The 15,889-nt window shown below is 41.4% G+C and overlaps 1 protein-coding gene across 5 annotated transcripts in view; it reads left to right on the top strand.

Moving 5' to 3' along the window:
• The window catches only part of MARCH8 (membrane associated ring-CH-type finger 8), a 90,529-nt gene that overhangs the window by 68,192 nt on the left and 6,448 nt on the right, over positions 1-15,889 (top strand). For 3 of the 5 annotated variants that reach the window (XM_027648007.1, XM_027648008.1, XM_027648009.1), the window contains exons 3-6: positions 1,940-1,990; positions 11,862-11,941; positions 12,250-13,095; positions 15,020-15,200. In XM_027648007.1, coding sequence (XP_027503808.1) covers positions 1,940-1,990; positions 11,862-11,941; positions 12,250-13,095; positions 15,020-15,200 — 1,158 coding nt within the window. The remainder of the gene's footprint in view (positions 1-1,939; positions 1,991-11,861; positions 11,942-12,249; positions 13,096-15,019; positions 15,201-15,889) is intronic. The other 2 variants (XM_027648010.1, XM_027648011.1) reach the window with 2 other exon arrangements.

The following is a 15,889-nucleotide window of genomic DNA, read 5'->3' as shown; positions in this document are numbered from 1 at the left end:
CCAAGTCTTTCCCTTATGATTGGAGGCAATTCTTAGCTGTACGGGTTCTGGGAGTAGTCTCATCCAACATTAGTCTTCACATAAGCATTATGTCCATGTTTTTGGGAGTCTTTATATGTTTGTTTCTGTTCCAGGAATACTGTTATCTATGTAACAGAAGTTCATAGCCATCTTGAAAAGGAAACTCAGCATTGCAGTATACAAATCTGGCATTCAAATTTGGGCCAAAACTATTCCAGACCTTAAACTGATCCTTGCAGTTTTTATTTTGGCCATCAGTCAGATTCGGCATGTGGTGTTCCCTGGTCACTTTCCCCCTGTTCTTTTGAAACATTGTTTTACTGTCTTCTGGACACTTGCACATACAGAGGATTTCAGAACACTGTATTTGCTTACTCATGTTTCTAAGGAAGGAAATGCAACTCTTATCTGTCAACTGAGGCAGTGCCCAGGGCTGTGTTGAGAGGCAACTGGTGCTGTAAGGAAGGGGCACCCTACTTTTGTAAGCATATACTGGTGTTTTATGCCTTGCCTTCTCTTTTCTCGTCACAAAGTTTTGAATTTGCTCTGTGGATGTGCTGTAGGAAGAAGTATCTGGGAGCACAGGGATCTCAAAGTATGAGTCTGAGCATCTGAGTGCCCGGCCAGCCAGGCTGACTTTGTATGGGCTTTAATCACTGAAGGGTCACTTGAATTGTGGCAAACCATAGGCACAAGGTCTGAGACTAGTGCTATACCCAAGCTGATCTAGGAATAACAGCAATTGACTGTTTGGTGGGGAATTTTTTATGTCTCTGTTTGTTATATAGGCAGGACTTCTGGTCTCAATCTCTGTCTGATCTGTCAGTGCCAAGAACTGGAAGAGAGTACTCTCAATCAAAGTGTCTCTGTTAGGTTAAATTATCTTCAGGAATAAAGGTGAAAGAGTTTGTTTCTTAAAATCCCAGACAAAAAGATGCACTCCTAGAAACTCTTACCTAGAAAAGAGCCCATAGGAGAAAGTAGTAAATTCACTCTTTTTTTCAGACAGTTTAGATCTCAAACCAGTTGCATCCCAGCTTCACAGACTTAGAGGAACATAGGTACTGATCTGTGACCAAATGTTATGACTTGCCTTGTTTGTAGTATCTGTTTAGGCAAAAAGTATTTTTTATTGGATTTTATTCAGAAAAGATTTTTTAGAGCAATTTCTAGGCTCTTCCCAGTGGAGCAATTTTGTCCAGTTACACTGAATTGATGTTCAGAAACTGGGTATCCTTAAAGGATGAAATACCTTGGTGAAGCCTACAGTTTATTTTCATAGGAGATAAGGTTGTCATGCATATCAGTCAGGGTCTGCACACTGAAAAGTGAGTAACAGATAGAGTCATCACTGATTTTAGTTTTTAGAATTGCAGCTTCTGTGTTTCCATCTTGTATGATATTTCCAGTTTAATTCTGAGTTCTGTAGTAGATAGGAAGTTCCTCAATAATTCTGTTTTGTCTCCTGCAGTGACATGCATATGTTTATTCACAATTGTTTCCAGTCAACACTGTGATACTCTTGTTTTTCTTTAAGCAAGAGCTTTCAATTTAAGTGGTTGGATGTTTGCCTTTAAATGTAGATGAAGCAAGTCTTCTTGATATTGAGAAGTATCCTTTCCAAAATAGATGCCATCTGAGTAAAGAGCTTTACAGTATTCACAAAGAGAAGAAATAATTCTTTTACTGTTTCTCATGTTTGTATTTGTCTTGCCTGTATGATTTTCTGCAAGGTAATATCTTGTTAGCAAACAAAGCAATTTAGTGATTATCATAAATCAAGCTGATGTCAATAGAAGGAACATCCTTAAAAGCCACAGCTGTAAGACTTTCTTCATGGAGTTTGGTTTCTAATGCCAGCTTTAAAATATTTTCATAACTGTGACTTATTGCTGCAATGATCCTGTTCTTCTTTCAGAATGAGAAGGCTTTGGGGCATTCCGTGAGCCGCTCTAGTAACATCTCAAAGGTATGTTCCTCGATATAACTTAGTCTTTGCTAAACTTGGGAATACTGGGATTTTTTTCATTTCAAACTGGGGTGATGTATGTGACAACGTGACCAGTAGAAAATGCTTTTTATGCCTGTCTGTCATTGATAGTCACTCCTGGAACATTAGAACTCTGGTGTTTTGCAGACTATCTTTACAGGTCAAATGAAATGGAAGCTACAGTAGGTTTTCTCTTTCACACTGTCAGCCTCCTTAGCTTGGTAGGAGCAAGATAAATGACAGATGCCTGAGATCTTATCTTGGAGGGAAAATGGCTCCAAAAACATCGCTCAAGTATGTTGTTTTATGAGATAAAGTTACATAAGGTATGTATAGCTGTGCATCCCATAATATGAATAGGATATGTGATTAAACATTATTTCATTGTTACTTCCACACTGAATTATTTTCAGCGCCATGACATTGTTATCAGGGCATGACTATGTAAGGATTTTAAAATATTTGCTTTTTACAGACCTTGATCATATAAAAGAAGATGCTCCACTCTTTCTAGTCACACTCCAGTATAGCCAATGGACACATCAAACCCACAATTGTTTTATTATGCCATTAGGAAAAAAGTATCTTCTGTCCAAGATAATTATTGCAAGATGTACCCTACTCCTACTTCTGCACTCCAGATAAGACTTCTAATTATCTGTAAGCCTGACAAATTATTGCTTAAACAAATACAATTGCTTAAAGCCTTCATGCAAGCAAGGCTGTGCTGGTTGACCAGTATTTTTCATGGCGTGCATAAGCTTCAACCCTTCATTGCCACAGTTTATGTCACTGATGGTAGTGACTTTTAATGAAAGAATGAGTCATCATGGCTGTGACAAGCTCAAGTGCCTTTTTTCTATTCTGGGTGCTTCTGGATCTAGGGAGCTATTCACAACTATCTCCAGCAGAGGAAACAGTGTCTGCATTAATTTACAGTTTATATGGGCACAAACAACTTTAACTTTTGAGCTGAAAGACAGAATTACTGGATGTCCTAAATAATGAGTAGGGCCGCTGTCCAGTGCACAAGGTATCGACCAAGCTGAACGTGTTGTTATTATGGATTGATGCGGGATTGTGTTTTTCATTTGGCATTAGAAAATGTGCATTCACATAAAGGGTTCTGCAATAAATACTATGTGACTATAACTTCTCATCTGAGCTTTTCTAAAATGGGACTATGCCTGTTCCTTCTTACCCTTATCTTCTTAGGGATCCTTAATTGGATTGTCAGGTTTTATTCAGCAGAGGTAGTAGTTTTGCCATTAAGTGTTGTTGTACTTTTCCCAGGGTGTCTGAAATCAGCACAAGCCTTTTGGCACCAGCAGTTTGGTATCCATACAAATCTGCACAGTTCATTCCTAACTCATCAAAGACTGGTAGTGTGGCAGTGCAGTGGAAAGGACCTTGCACTCTGGCAAAGCTCTCCCTGGGAGTGCTGGCAAGTGAGACATCAATATTTACATTCATCTTGAAGCACTGAAACATTCAACATGATTGCTGTGTGTTGCAAAAGCTAAAGTTCTCAAGGGGATCAAAAGTCAGCTTTGCCAGTGTAATGGCGGAGAGTTTTTGATTGCAAAATGAGCTTCCCAGAGGTGTTGATGTTCTTACTGCTCCTCTGTCACCTCTGTGTCTGATCCGTTCAGTGCACCTGCTCACTCTGGAGAGGAGTTTGAACAAGGGCAGAGGGTAGAAGTCCCTTCTACATCTGAACACTGCCTTGTGCATCCAGACAGTTCAGTGCTAAGATGCAACAATTATTTTGCGGTCTACAGGTGGTTTGGCTGTTGCAAGCAATTTATATTACAAATCAGGTGAGAGTATAGTAGTGGGATGCTACATGGAAGGTTAAGTACATGGAAAATTTTTCTTCAGTTCTGAGGTTTAATAGGAAAGTGCTTTTTTTTTATTGTTTATAATAGCAAACTGGCCAATAAGGCAGACTGAATACATGTAAAGGGTTAAGTATGGAAATGCTTGGCTACCTGTATAGCCCTTTCTGAAATCCCCAGAACTTGTTGATACTATACCATTTTAAGAGGAGCTTTTTAACCAAAATTGAGTTAAATCAGTTACATGCTGCATTTCCAGACACGTTGATGTGCGTGTGTGCGTACAGAAATAATCGTGCTTCCTGCGAATGACTGTTTCAGCCATTGTTTTGCCACCCAAATCTAGCTTACAGCACAGCAACCTAGCAAATCTGCTACAAATGCTTGCCACTGACATTTGATTCAAAGCTTTTCTGGTGCTGATATGTCATTACAAACCTGCTGTGATTATTACTGTGTATCTTTCCACTGCTCTCACTTGCACAGCGCAATTTGAGTGGAAAAGATTGAGTCAGAACTCAGCCTTTAGCCAAGAAAGGATGCTGTGTTGCTTGATGTGACCAAGGAAAGCAATGCCCTAGGGCTAAACGTGATCAAGGAGTTAGGCAGACAGATGGTGCCACTGAAAATGAAATCAGCTGGTAGAGGTAGCAGGACCTCTCTGAATATAGACCCCCAGTGTCGGGGCCAGGTGGAGCTGTCCCTCAGGAGAAAGGGGCAAAAAGGCAGTTCTCCAAGAGGCAGATGCTAGGAGAGGCAGAAGAGATGCTAGTACATGTGGCCAGGCCAAGAAAAAGTGATCACCTGGATACTTGGCTAGGGATGGAGGCCAGAAACAGCAGAAAAAGGAGCAGGGAATAAGATGTAGGAGGATCTTCATATGGTGCCATTAGGTTTTGTGCAGTATGTTGCACACTGGGGGGTGTGGCATTCCTCCAGGCCCTTCTTTGCTTTTTTTGGTGCATATATTTCAAACGCTCCTTTTAAATCTACTCCATGTGAAATGTTTGAATTTCTGGGATCTTTTATGTTTGTTTTGAAATAAAAAAAAAATGTTGTTGAAGGAAGCTTGAATTTATTTAGTCAGGGGACTTAAACACAGCCGGATTCCCCACTAGCCCTGTTCAAGCACAGTGATGCTGATTGAAATGGCCCCAATTGACACAGGGGAAAACAGCCCAGATCCACATCTCTGCTGTTTCCCTAAGCCAGCATTTTTACCAAGAAGCCACTGATTGCTGCAAAGTGCCTTCATCATACAAGCCACACAGAGAAATAATTAAACTTTATAGAAGCTTTGTCCTCTAAATGTAGAAGAAATTTACCCTAAAACACAGCCAGTCACTGGGAGCAGCTAAAAAAGGGATTTTCACAGTGGTGGTAATTCATGCCCTCTGCTTATAGAGAAAGGAATCGTGCTTACAAGCAGATGAAATGAGGTCACTAAAAAAGCTGGTCTGTAAAGAGTTACCCTCAATTTAGTGGTATTGTTTAGTGTCAAAGTGTCTGATATATCCTGGAATTGATAACATGATGTATGGAAATATCTTCAGGTCATCTGTGTGCTGTTCCTGTCATCTGATTGCTCTGGAGGGCTGATTTTACTGTAATGGGGAAGCACTTTGTAGGCTTATTTTCATGGCCCTTTAAGGGGTAAACTTTGAAAATGCTAATACTCGGATCACAGCAAAGGAATCAAAAGTGCACTCCTTAAAAAATGTAAATGCTTTGTCTTTCTGAAGGCCTGTGTAGTTTTATCTTTTGAGCAGAAGCGCACTGTAAAGTATTAGATTATTCTTAGGCTGAATAGCAGCAAGTGCAGACACAAAGTGGTAGCCTAAGCTTGCTATGAAATTTAAAATCCATTCAGGCTGTTCATCAGCTTGGAACAGATTTAGAAAAGCATATGAATACACACGTCCACTGTTGCCTGAAGCTTTGATGGATTCAGTGAGCATTTGTCTGTAGAAAACCAGTCTAGGGTTTTCAGTCAGAGCTTCACTATCCTGTAGTCTGTCAGATGACCAAGGCTTACTGAAAAGAACTGCTGCTCAGAGGTGTTCTGTTCAGGTATGTGAGCCTGGGGGTAGGGAAAGAGAAGTTACTTTAAAAATTTTTTTTTAAATCTTTTCACTGAACTATTGGGGAAAGGAAGACAGGAAAAATTGTTTACTGTGGAGATGAAGGTATACTCTTTTCCCCAAGCATAAGAACAAGTAGTATTATGCTGGGGCACAGTGCAGTCATGTTCATAAAGAGTGTCATAGCCTCCCTGTGCTGTGATAAATCCCCTCTCCTGGGGCTGGATTCTTACTTCATATATGTATAAAGGCCCTCCATGAAGGAGGAACCCACAGGAGTTTCCTTTCCTCTTTTGTTCCCTCAGTCTATTCAAAGTATTTTGAGGAAGATTTTAAAGACAAAGGCTATATATTTTTTTTTATTTCTTCTTCTCCCTGCAAAACCTGTGCAGTTGTTACTGGTTTTAGTCAACATTAATCCTGAGCTATAGCCAGGTTGTATTACACTTGTGGAGATTTTGAAGGGATAGATAGCCTTTTTTCTCTAGTTTCTTTAGCCTGGAATCTCTAGAGAAAGTTCCTGCCAGAATCCTCCTTCAGATTTCTTTAGGAACAACAAAGGCAAACTGACTTCAGCTTTCCTCCTAGCTGCTAGACATAATTTTAATTACAGTCATATATGAAATATGGAAGTTCTCCCAATAGTTGACTCCTGGTTCCTATCAACTTGTTGCCAAAATGGTAGAGTTGATCATCCTGAAATTTCCAGATGCCTCTTTACAATATATCTCCCCCTTGCTCCCTCCCTCCCCCTGATTTTTTAACTACTCTCCATTCTAATAATTCATCTTATCCCACTTAAAGGCAGTTGATTTTAATATGCACTGGAAGTCAAAATGGCATGAGTGTGGTAGGGAGCACTTACTGGAGAAGATCAGAAGCTGCTGATGTTGATGCTTGATCCTGCCATATTGGTATTTAGTAAAAGCTTTCAAAACCAGCCTGTCAGCAGGGCTGTCTGCCTGTCACAACATCCACTCTGTCCATAGGTGGCCTGTTCTGCCTCTCAAGTGTCAGGTTAATACAGTTGGCTTTGCTGTGGATGAGACAGGGTTGGAGCTGCCTTTGCCAAAGGGAGGGGAGGTGAATGGGGGCAGTGGTAGCATAGACAGTCAGATTCCCTGGGTCTCTTCATAGATGGTCTTGGTTTCTCTAAGTGTAAACTAAGAGAGGAGCAGAGCCTGGGGCTTTTGCTGCCTCTGGAGATGTTGCATGCAAGATAAGTGCCGTCCATGTCCAGCAGCAGCTTTGCTTTCTTACTACGTGTTTGAGTAGGGTCTACGTGATAAACAGAAAATAACTCTGTCAGGAGAGTGTAGAATAAAGGCAAGCCCATAATCAAAATGCCAGATTGAAATTTGGGTTGCAGAGTGTTTGGCTCCTTACTCTATTGCTAAATTTATATCTGCCTGAAGCTCCTTGTGCTGCAGTTCCTCCTGAGTAAAAGACTTAAATTGTGCTTCTTTTTTCCAACTCTTTATCTGTGTGCTCTGTTATTAAATGTGCATAGTTCTTACAATGTTAGTCCCAGATCCTTAGCTGAGACTTCTAGATGTTTTTGTAGCACAAATAGTAGGGTCACAGTATTGTTCCTATTCATGTGGCACCTAGAAATGACAAATTGCAGGTGTGGGGGGAAATCTTTCTTTGCTTTCTTTAGAATTCCAGTCACTTGAGGAATTCTACTTAGAGTTGTTTCTAATTTTTTACCCTTTTACCTTTTTTAGAATGTGACAGGCCCTGTTCTTTAAAATGAGATATAACTGCTAGTACTGAAGTACAGCCCAGAGTGGGACAACAGCAACAGTGCCACCTCAGATAAGCAGGTTATCTTGAAATATTCCCAAGCTGTTGGCATGTTCACTATGGCTCACTGCACAGATCACTTTATTTTCTTAGGCAGGGGGGGTTTTTTGATTTTTGGTGTGCAACATGTAATCACAAGTAGGTAATCTCGGCTGAGTTCTCTCACCAACAGATAACACTGTTCATGAAATGGGGGCAGAGTGAGAACAACCAGCTATGGCAGCACACGCATTATACATGTATGTATTGTATATATGCACGCACACACACATATATGTATATAAAAAAATGTATATGTTCCTGCTGGCAACCTTCCAGAGAGCTATAGGCTTCCAGGAATTGTTACCTTCAGAATTACTGTGATTGTTCAAACAGCAGTGCAGAAGGCCATGCTGTGACCTCACTGAATTGCATTAGATGGGAATGTCAATACACACAATTAACTAACTATTGACCTTTAGTCCTGAGCTATTTTAGGCAACCAGTTGGTCTGTGTGGAGTAACTCACTAGTACATAGGTCGTTGTTGGAGGTGATATTCCACCTTGTGAAGAACGTGGAAGTCCACAGAGATTCAGCAAGCAATTATGGGATTAGAAGGGTCAAATTCAGGCTCTCAAGGCTTAAGCTACCTGACACATATGAGCATGGCAGAAACCTCCTATGAGAAGGAGTGCTTTAAAACCTGTCATCATCACAGGTAACTGTCATCGTCACAGGTAGCCAGTTCAGACAAAGGTGCTGCTACTTGGACGGGTGCTACTGGGGCAGTAAGGGTGGTGTGTGTGCCAGAAACTACAGAGTGGAGAGGGCTTTGATTGCTTGTTTTCCCAGCCTCTTCAGAGCTGAGCCTTATGTGGGACCAACATCAGAGCTCCAGGCTAGCTGGATCCACGTCACTGTTTCATTCATCCATCACTGCCTCCTCTTTGCCCGTGCTTTGTCTTTTCTGTGGCACCTGTGACTTAGTTGGTAAACCCAGATGAGCTGAGTGGACTGGCCAGCACATCAGCTGCATGTAGCCCTGCTTCTAGAAGTGGCAGAACTTCTGCTTAGGCTTTTGGCAGCAGCTTGCATTTTACTATGCTCGTCAGGGAGTTGTGCCTCACCGTTACTCAGTGCTCTCACTGACTGATGTTCCTCTGGCAGCTGTAGCTAAGGAAGTGAGTGGCGTTAAAGCAGTAATTAGTTTTACCTCACCTTGCTATCCTACTCTGAGTTACAGTGCAACTGTGTAAATAGTTTTATGAGCAAAAAGCATGGGATGAAAGGAGAACAGACTGACTGGAGGCTCGTTGAACCATGGCTTTTGGTGGTGGCCACAGCTTGCAATAGCTTACACCAAGGGTTGGGCCTTAACTTCCTCCAATGTTTTGTTGTTCCTCTTTGTGGTGCCTATCCAAGTGTGTTAATTTCTGTTCATAGTTTGGTTGCATTTTCATTTTGTATGAAAATTGAGAAAAAGACCTTTTGTTCTGAAGCAGAAAGGTAGAGGGGAAAGGAAATGTGCCTAAGATGGGGGGGGGAGGTGTTGCAAGCCGTCCTGAACAGTGCTGGCATCTAGAAACATAATAATAAGCTTGAAATGCAAATGAAATTCCACAATTTCTTGTTTGTCCCAGCCTTTTGATTTCCCAAGTGGTGAGACTTTGACACTGTCTTGGTACCAGACAACTGGATGACAAAACCAGTAAACATCATTTTGGAAGGGAAATTTCGGATCTATGAATCTAATCATCTGCCTTAAACTGTTACGTCATATATTCTGCTGTCTTTTTTTGGAAAACGAGTTGAGAGACCTGATTCAGTCTAAGCAGGTTACCATCTGTGATTTGATCATAACATAAAACCTGAGACTGATTTATTAATTGATTTGTGATTTCATTTCCAACAATATATGGCTCTGTTTCCATGGTAGAATGCAACATGCTGTTTTACTGGTTTAATGTTTTGTTTTTAGAAGATTGCTAAATACGTCTTTTTAACTAATCTGTTATTTAAGTTTTGTTAATTTTCATTTGCATAATGAAACAGATTATAGTGTCACATCTTTCACTACATTGTCAGACTTTCAATTGAACAAAAGTAATTACTGCACAAACACTTTTTAAAAGATAGGGTTTGAAGTCAGAGATGTACCTGCTTTTAGGAGAGGTTAAGCATCGACTAGAGACCAAATTTCCAAGTAATACCTGAATTCACCTCACTGTATGATCAGGATCATACAGTGCATGTATGTGTAAGTAGTGTAAAATGTAAAGAATCATAGTTTCCAGGATGAAGCCAATAATTGATATTTGTCTTTAATTTGTTTTGTCACAGTCGTAACATAGTTCAATTTGCTTTCTGGCGCAAGGTTATTCTCTTGGATTTTATTCTATACATGAACCTAGCTGGGTAAGATGGGAAGTAAGTTACAGCATCTTACTAAGGGTCAAGAGGTGTGTGTTTGAGGCTTGGTTGAGTCTTGCCTTGAATTCCTGCAGACCCAGCTGCAAATGGATATCTGTTTTTTCAGTCTCGGTGCACCTGAGACATCCCAATGTGAGGGCAGGTACATTGCTGCCTGTAGTACTGTCGGCTAGAGAAATAAATCCCCAGCAGATGAGTTCTGTGACATGGAAGATCATGGTTGTATCTGTATTTACAAACTAGCATGTGTATCCTTGTATCTTCTCTCGCAAAGAAAGAAGAGTATAATGTGTGACGAGGAACCTTGCTTTTGCTGCAAGGGTGTAAAAGCCTGTAACAGCCTTGTTTAAATATACAATAAGGGCTTTTAATAAATTAAGTGTAAAATTGAAGGGTTCTGAGACAGATATAGTGTGTGTGTGTTGCACTATGACCAGAGCTCATTGATGGCTGAGCTAATCTGGTGTCTGAAGCTGAAGCACAGGGCTGGGCCCAGTGTGCTTCTGTGGCAACACAGCTTTTGCCACCTGAGGTCTCCCGTGGTCTGACTTAGTGCACTTGCTTGGCCCAGGTCTCTGCTGTCTGTGCTGGTTTCTGTGAAGCCCAGCGTGGTGATGACACTTCTGTTGTTCTCTAGATTGCATTGTTACTTTCTGGGTTTCAGGCTTTGCTTTGCTGATTAAAAGAACCGTAAACCTTTGTTTGAATTTGAAATGCAAGCAATGTTTTGCAGTGGTGGGTGAGCAGCACAGCCTATCCAGCAGCTGTGAAACATGGGAGAACCAGGTTTAAAGATTCTCTATTACAAAGTTATTAACCCAGGTCTCCTCCTCACCAAAACCTCTTGGAAGAGTTGAGAAGTTTGTTGAAGTGACTCACAGAACACAGTGGCAGAAAAGGTCTTTAATAATAGCCCATGGAGTCCCAGCTCTGAGACAATGCTTATTCTTACCATATTGATTTTAGAGGCTTGTCTATTAAGTGTTAAATATGCCAAGATCTTAGCTTTAGTTTTTTGAGTTAGTTCAGCGAATTCTGAATTCTTCAGTTACTCTATTCTCACTGTGCTCTTGTTGCAACTTATAAACATGACTGCTGCCACACCTCCAGGTGGATGGAAGACCCTGTTCAAGTAAGAGCAGGATGGAAGACCTCATAAAGTACAAAAAGTACTTCAGGGAATGGTCTGTGTTGGCAGATGGTGCTTGTGTGCATATGCTAGTACGGAATATAAGTCCTCAAGTAGTGTTTGAGATACTGAACTACTGACAATTCTGTCTCGTGAGTAAAACCCCAAGCCTCTAATCTCTTGTCATCATTATGAGAGGAAGGATTAGCTATTACATGGTAGCTAAATTCCAACTAGTCTATACACACACTTTCATCTAATTATTCTAATTACTATAGCATTCTTCATTTCCTGAGCTACTGTCCTGTGCAACGTTTGACAGCTGGCAGGTTCCACTCCAGGGATGTCTGCGTTTGACTTTGGGGTAAAACATTTCTGTTATGATCCTACTTCTCCAAGGATGAAGCTGTGTGACCTCTCCTTCTCACATTCAAGAATGAAGCTACTTTCTTGCAACTAGCCCTTGAATATCTGATCTAGAGGATATCTGACTCCATATGCTGTGTTTCACCCTGAAGGTGATTGCTGTGCATACTGACTTGTGACTTGGGGTTTTTTTGTTTGTTTGTTTTAATTTCACTGCAGGCTGGAAGTCCAACGTCTATCTCTGCCCCTCATAGCTTCTCTCGGACTTCTGTTACACCATCCAACCAGGACATCTGCAGGTAAAGTGTGTCGTTTGCGTGGCTACAGTGAGGCTCATGAAAGATTCAAATTAAGGAAAAAAAAAAAAACTGAAAAAGCACGTTTACAGGGAAGTAAGCAATGTGGGGTTCCCACACGAAGCATCCCATTTGTTTGACTCGACTGCTGTCTAACACTGCTTCGTTGAATCTTACTGACTGTTTGGCCCTGCTATGTTTGCCATTGCCACACTAGCCGTAATTCTCATTTCTTCACTTTTAATTATATGTGTTCTCTTTTGTAATTGTTTTTTACTTTCTGTGCTTTTATTCCACTGTTCTGCATGCAGTTCCAGTGCAGTGTTTTCTGAGTGTTGTCATCACAGTCCAGTGCAGTCTGCTGTTGTCTTGAAAAATCCGCACTGCCAGAGCCCTCTGACACAAGGGGTCACTGTGACAGTAATCTGTCAGGACACGTTACATGCAGCAAAGAGAAACTCCTGTGGGCAGGATCGGGGCCAGGCACTCAGATCTGCTAAGAATGTAAAGCCCACCCGCACTCTGAAATTCTCCAAGTCCCTCAATGACGTGGACCAGAAGGCACAGAGCACCAGCGAGTGCTTTGACTATGTGGAGCGAACACGGTCAGAAGGCAAATTGCCCCCAACTCAAGAGCAGTGTTTAAGGATTAACAAATTTCATCTTAAAGAGAGGAAACCACTGAATCTCAGGCCTCTTTCTTTTAGCAATTCTAAGCACTCCTATATCCCTTCCCTTTCCAACTACTCGAGTGCATCAGGAGGAACAGAGAACCACAGCGCTGTACATATCCCCTTGCTGGAGGACAAAGTGGACCATGACACCTCAAGGAGCAAAAAACTGTTGCGTTACCTTTTTTCCTTCTCCCACACGTCCAGCATCAGCAGCCTGCATAAATTTCATGAACTGGAGAGCTATTCCAGTCACTTCCAAGCAGAGAAATCCTCCAGCATGCTGGTGGAAAGCACGGACTTCTGCTCAGACGATATGGGAGATGATGACGTCTTTGAAGACAGCACCTCAGTGAAACTGAAAACAAGAGAGCAGCGGGCACCACTCTGTTCAGTTGAGAAGGACAGTGACCTTGACTGCCCTTCCCCCCTCTCAGAAAAGTTCCCCCCTCTCTCCCCTGTGTCCACATCGGGGGATACCTGCAGGTTGGTTTACCAGAGAACCACCTACCTTTGAACCCTCCCATGTGCGGTGGTGACCGTTCTGCTTTCCCCTGCCTTTGTGCTCTTTCTGTCTCTTCACCCTGTCACCTTGCTATAATATGTGTGATTTGAAGCATGCAGCCTTCTATCTGCTGTCTTGCACTCCTCTGATGCACTTAACAAGACTACTAAGCAAAATAATTTCTTTTAGAGTCAAATAAATTCTCTTACAATTTGTTTCAGGTTTGGGGTTCTGAGATGGTATTTTTATCAGTGCCCAAACTGGGAATATTATGAGAGACTCAACTATGCATAATAAAGGCCAAGCTGAACATGTCTTAGGTTTTAATGAGCAATGTGTTGTCCTGACAGCACTGCTGGGTTAGTCAGAGGATGGGAGTTGGAAGGAAAACAGACTGCTTGAAAATTGCTTCTGAGATCAGGTCAATATAGCTTAATTTTTTTTCCCTTCAGTTTCTATCCCACAATACTTTTTTATTTGTAAAGGGCTTTCTTGGTGCCTTGGTCAAAAGGGGCATCTGAGTGCTGGCTGTTAGTGGTAGGCCTGTGTGATGTCCACAATGTGAGGTCCAAAAAAAGGATGGATGTCCTTGTTCCAACCGCAGAGGATTAACCATGTGCACAGGTGCTGGGAACAGCAAGATCAGGACTGTCTTCATAGTGACTCGTCTACAGGTCTGCCCCATATCACCTCCAAAATGTGGCTGAGGAGCAGGAGTCATCAAGTACAGGAGCAAATGTCCAATCCCTCTACCTGGCATTTTACTATCCTAGTCTTTTTCCTCCCTGACAGCACTTTCTAAAGCTGGCTTTGTTAGTACTTGCCAATATTATCTGATTTTCCCCCTCATTACCACCAAAATCTAGTTCCGTACTGGCTTGTCATCAGCAAGATGCTGTTGTAATCCACTCACTGCTTCTTTTCTGCTTGCCAGCTATCAGCAAGGTTGCAAGAGGCAAGATGCTACACATCAGTAAGAAATTTCAGTAATGAGACAGGGATGGCAGCATGCCAGGACGTACTTCACATATGCTTAGTAACTTGTATTCAGTCCCTGAGCTCCCCACCATTCCCCTTTCAATTCATGACCTCTTCCATGTGGTTAGGACTTCACAATGCTTGATGCAACCCAAGGGTTGTGTATAAATTGAATCTGGAAATCAAATGTCAGCAGCTGGTAGTAACACTATATTGGATGTCCTTGCTGTTTCCGCAGTTAGGCTGTGACGAAAATGGGGAATTTGCAAAGCCGATGCTTCTTTAGCAGCTCTTGCAACGTTAGAATTGGAGAAGGAAAACCATTAGTCCATTTAGAGTAGGTGCATTTTGAGGTTCAGATTCAGTGCTGCAGTTCAGCAGTGTTGATCCGTCTCTTAGCAAATTTGCACTGGAATTAATCACTTGTGCAAAATCCGGGCTAAATTAACTGTTCATGATACTGGGGTGGGCTGTTTCACTATTGGTTTGGGTATTTTGCTTTATCTTCTGTTTTGGACCATAATACATGCGTAGCTGTACCTCTCTGTGCATATTTTGTCTTGAGAAGTGCTATCTGATCTGTTTAAATGCTATTTTCAGTTAAGCGCTATTGGTCTGGATGAAATGCTGTCATTTCTTGTTTTTTCTTTTTGATGCTGCATTTCTGTCAGGCTCTGTGTGTCTGCCTCATCTGTTAGAAAGCAGCTGTCTAGTTAGCCGTGTCTGTGCTCAATTATTTTGTGGCTGTGTATGTGCTTGTGCAGCAATGGAGTTCTTTAGTTTTAGCTCCTTTATGGAACACATTCCTTTGATATATATCTCAGGATCCTCAGTGAACAACCATGTGTGATCACAGATATTACATGCCCCTTCCACATCCTTTCTGTTTTCTCTTCTCCTTAATAAGCAGCTTTGCTTCTGATTCAGGATATGTCACTGTGAAGGAGATGATGAGAGCCCTTTGATTACCCCCTGTCACTGTACGGGAAGTCTTCATTTTGTGCACCAAGCCTGCCTGCAGCAATGGATCAAGAGCTCAGATACACGATGCTGTGAACTCTGCAAATACGAGTTCATCATGGAGACAAAACTGAAGCCTTTAAGAAAGGTAGGCACAAGACCAAGGATATGCTTTATTAAACACAGATCCACTCTGGAAGGAGACTGTCCTTGCCCACAAGCCTGCAGTACTCCCTACGTGTTAGTTAGTTTTTGTGGCTCTTTAGTAAGACTGGTCAGCTGTACTGGTACAAAAGGATTTAAATTAACCCTCAGCCTGGCAAACTCCACATCAGTGGAATCCAGCTCTGATAGTTAGCTATTATAGCCCAGCATCTCTCTCTGTAAATGTGCGTACATACACACACACGTAGCTATATGTATGCATGCAGCAACCTGGTTTTTTTCTTTACAGTCAGATTTTAGAGCACAAAAGTATTTACAGTTAACCACAAAAGTATTTACAGTTAACCACATTTTTTTTTTAATATGGAGTTTACTTGCTTTAGTTGGCAGCTCCAAGATCCACATGGCTTTATGTTCTCTTGAAGATATGAGTATTTCACATTAAACTTACTTTAAATCACACTTTCTGAGTGTAATTTAGTTAAAATTTATAGCTTTTTTTTTCTTTTTAAAGGATCAAACTTATTTAGTGAAAATATTAATTGTAAGTAGAAGAGGGTTCCCTGGTGAATGTGTTGTCATTTTTACCTTTTCTTAGGCTGTGAATAACCACGTTTTAGTACTTCAGGTTGCTAGAACCTGTATTTTTGTTTTATAGAAAAGTACCTTTCA

Source organism: Corapipo altera, unplaced genomic scaffold (genome assembly GCF_003945725.1).
Source record: "Corapipo altera isolate COAL_440 unplaced genomic scaffold, ASM394572v1 56, whole genome shotgun sequence".
Lineage (NCBI taxonomy): Eukaryota > Metazoa > Chordata > Aves > Passeriformes > Pipridae > Corapipo > Corapipo altera.
Note: the sequence above shows the minus strand (reverse complement) of the source record. Positions and strands in the feature narration are given on the sequence as shown.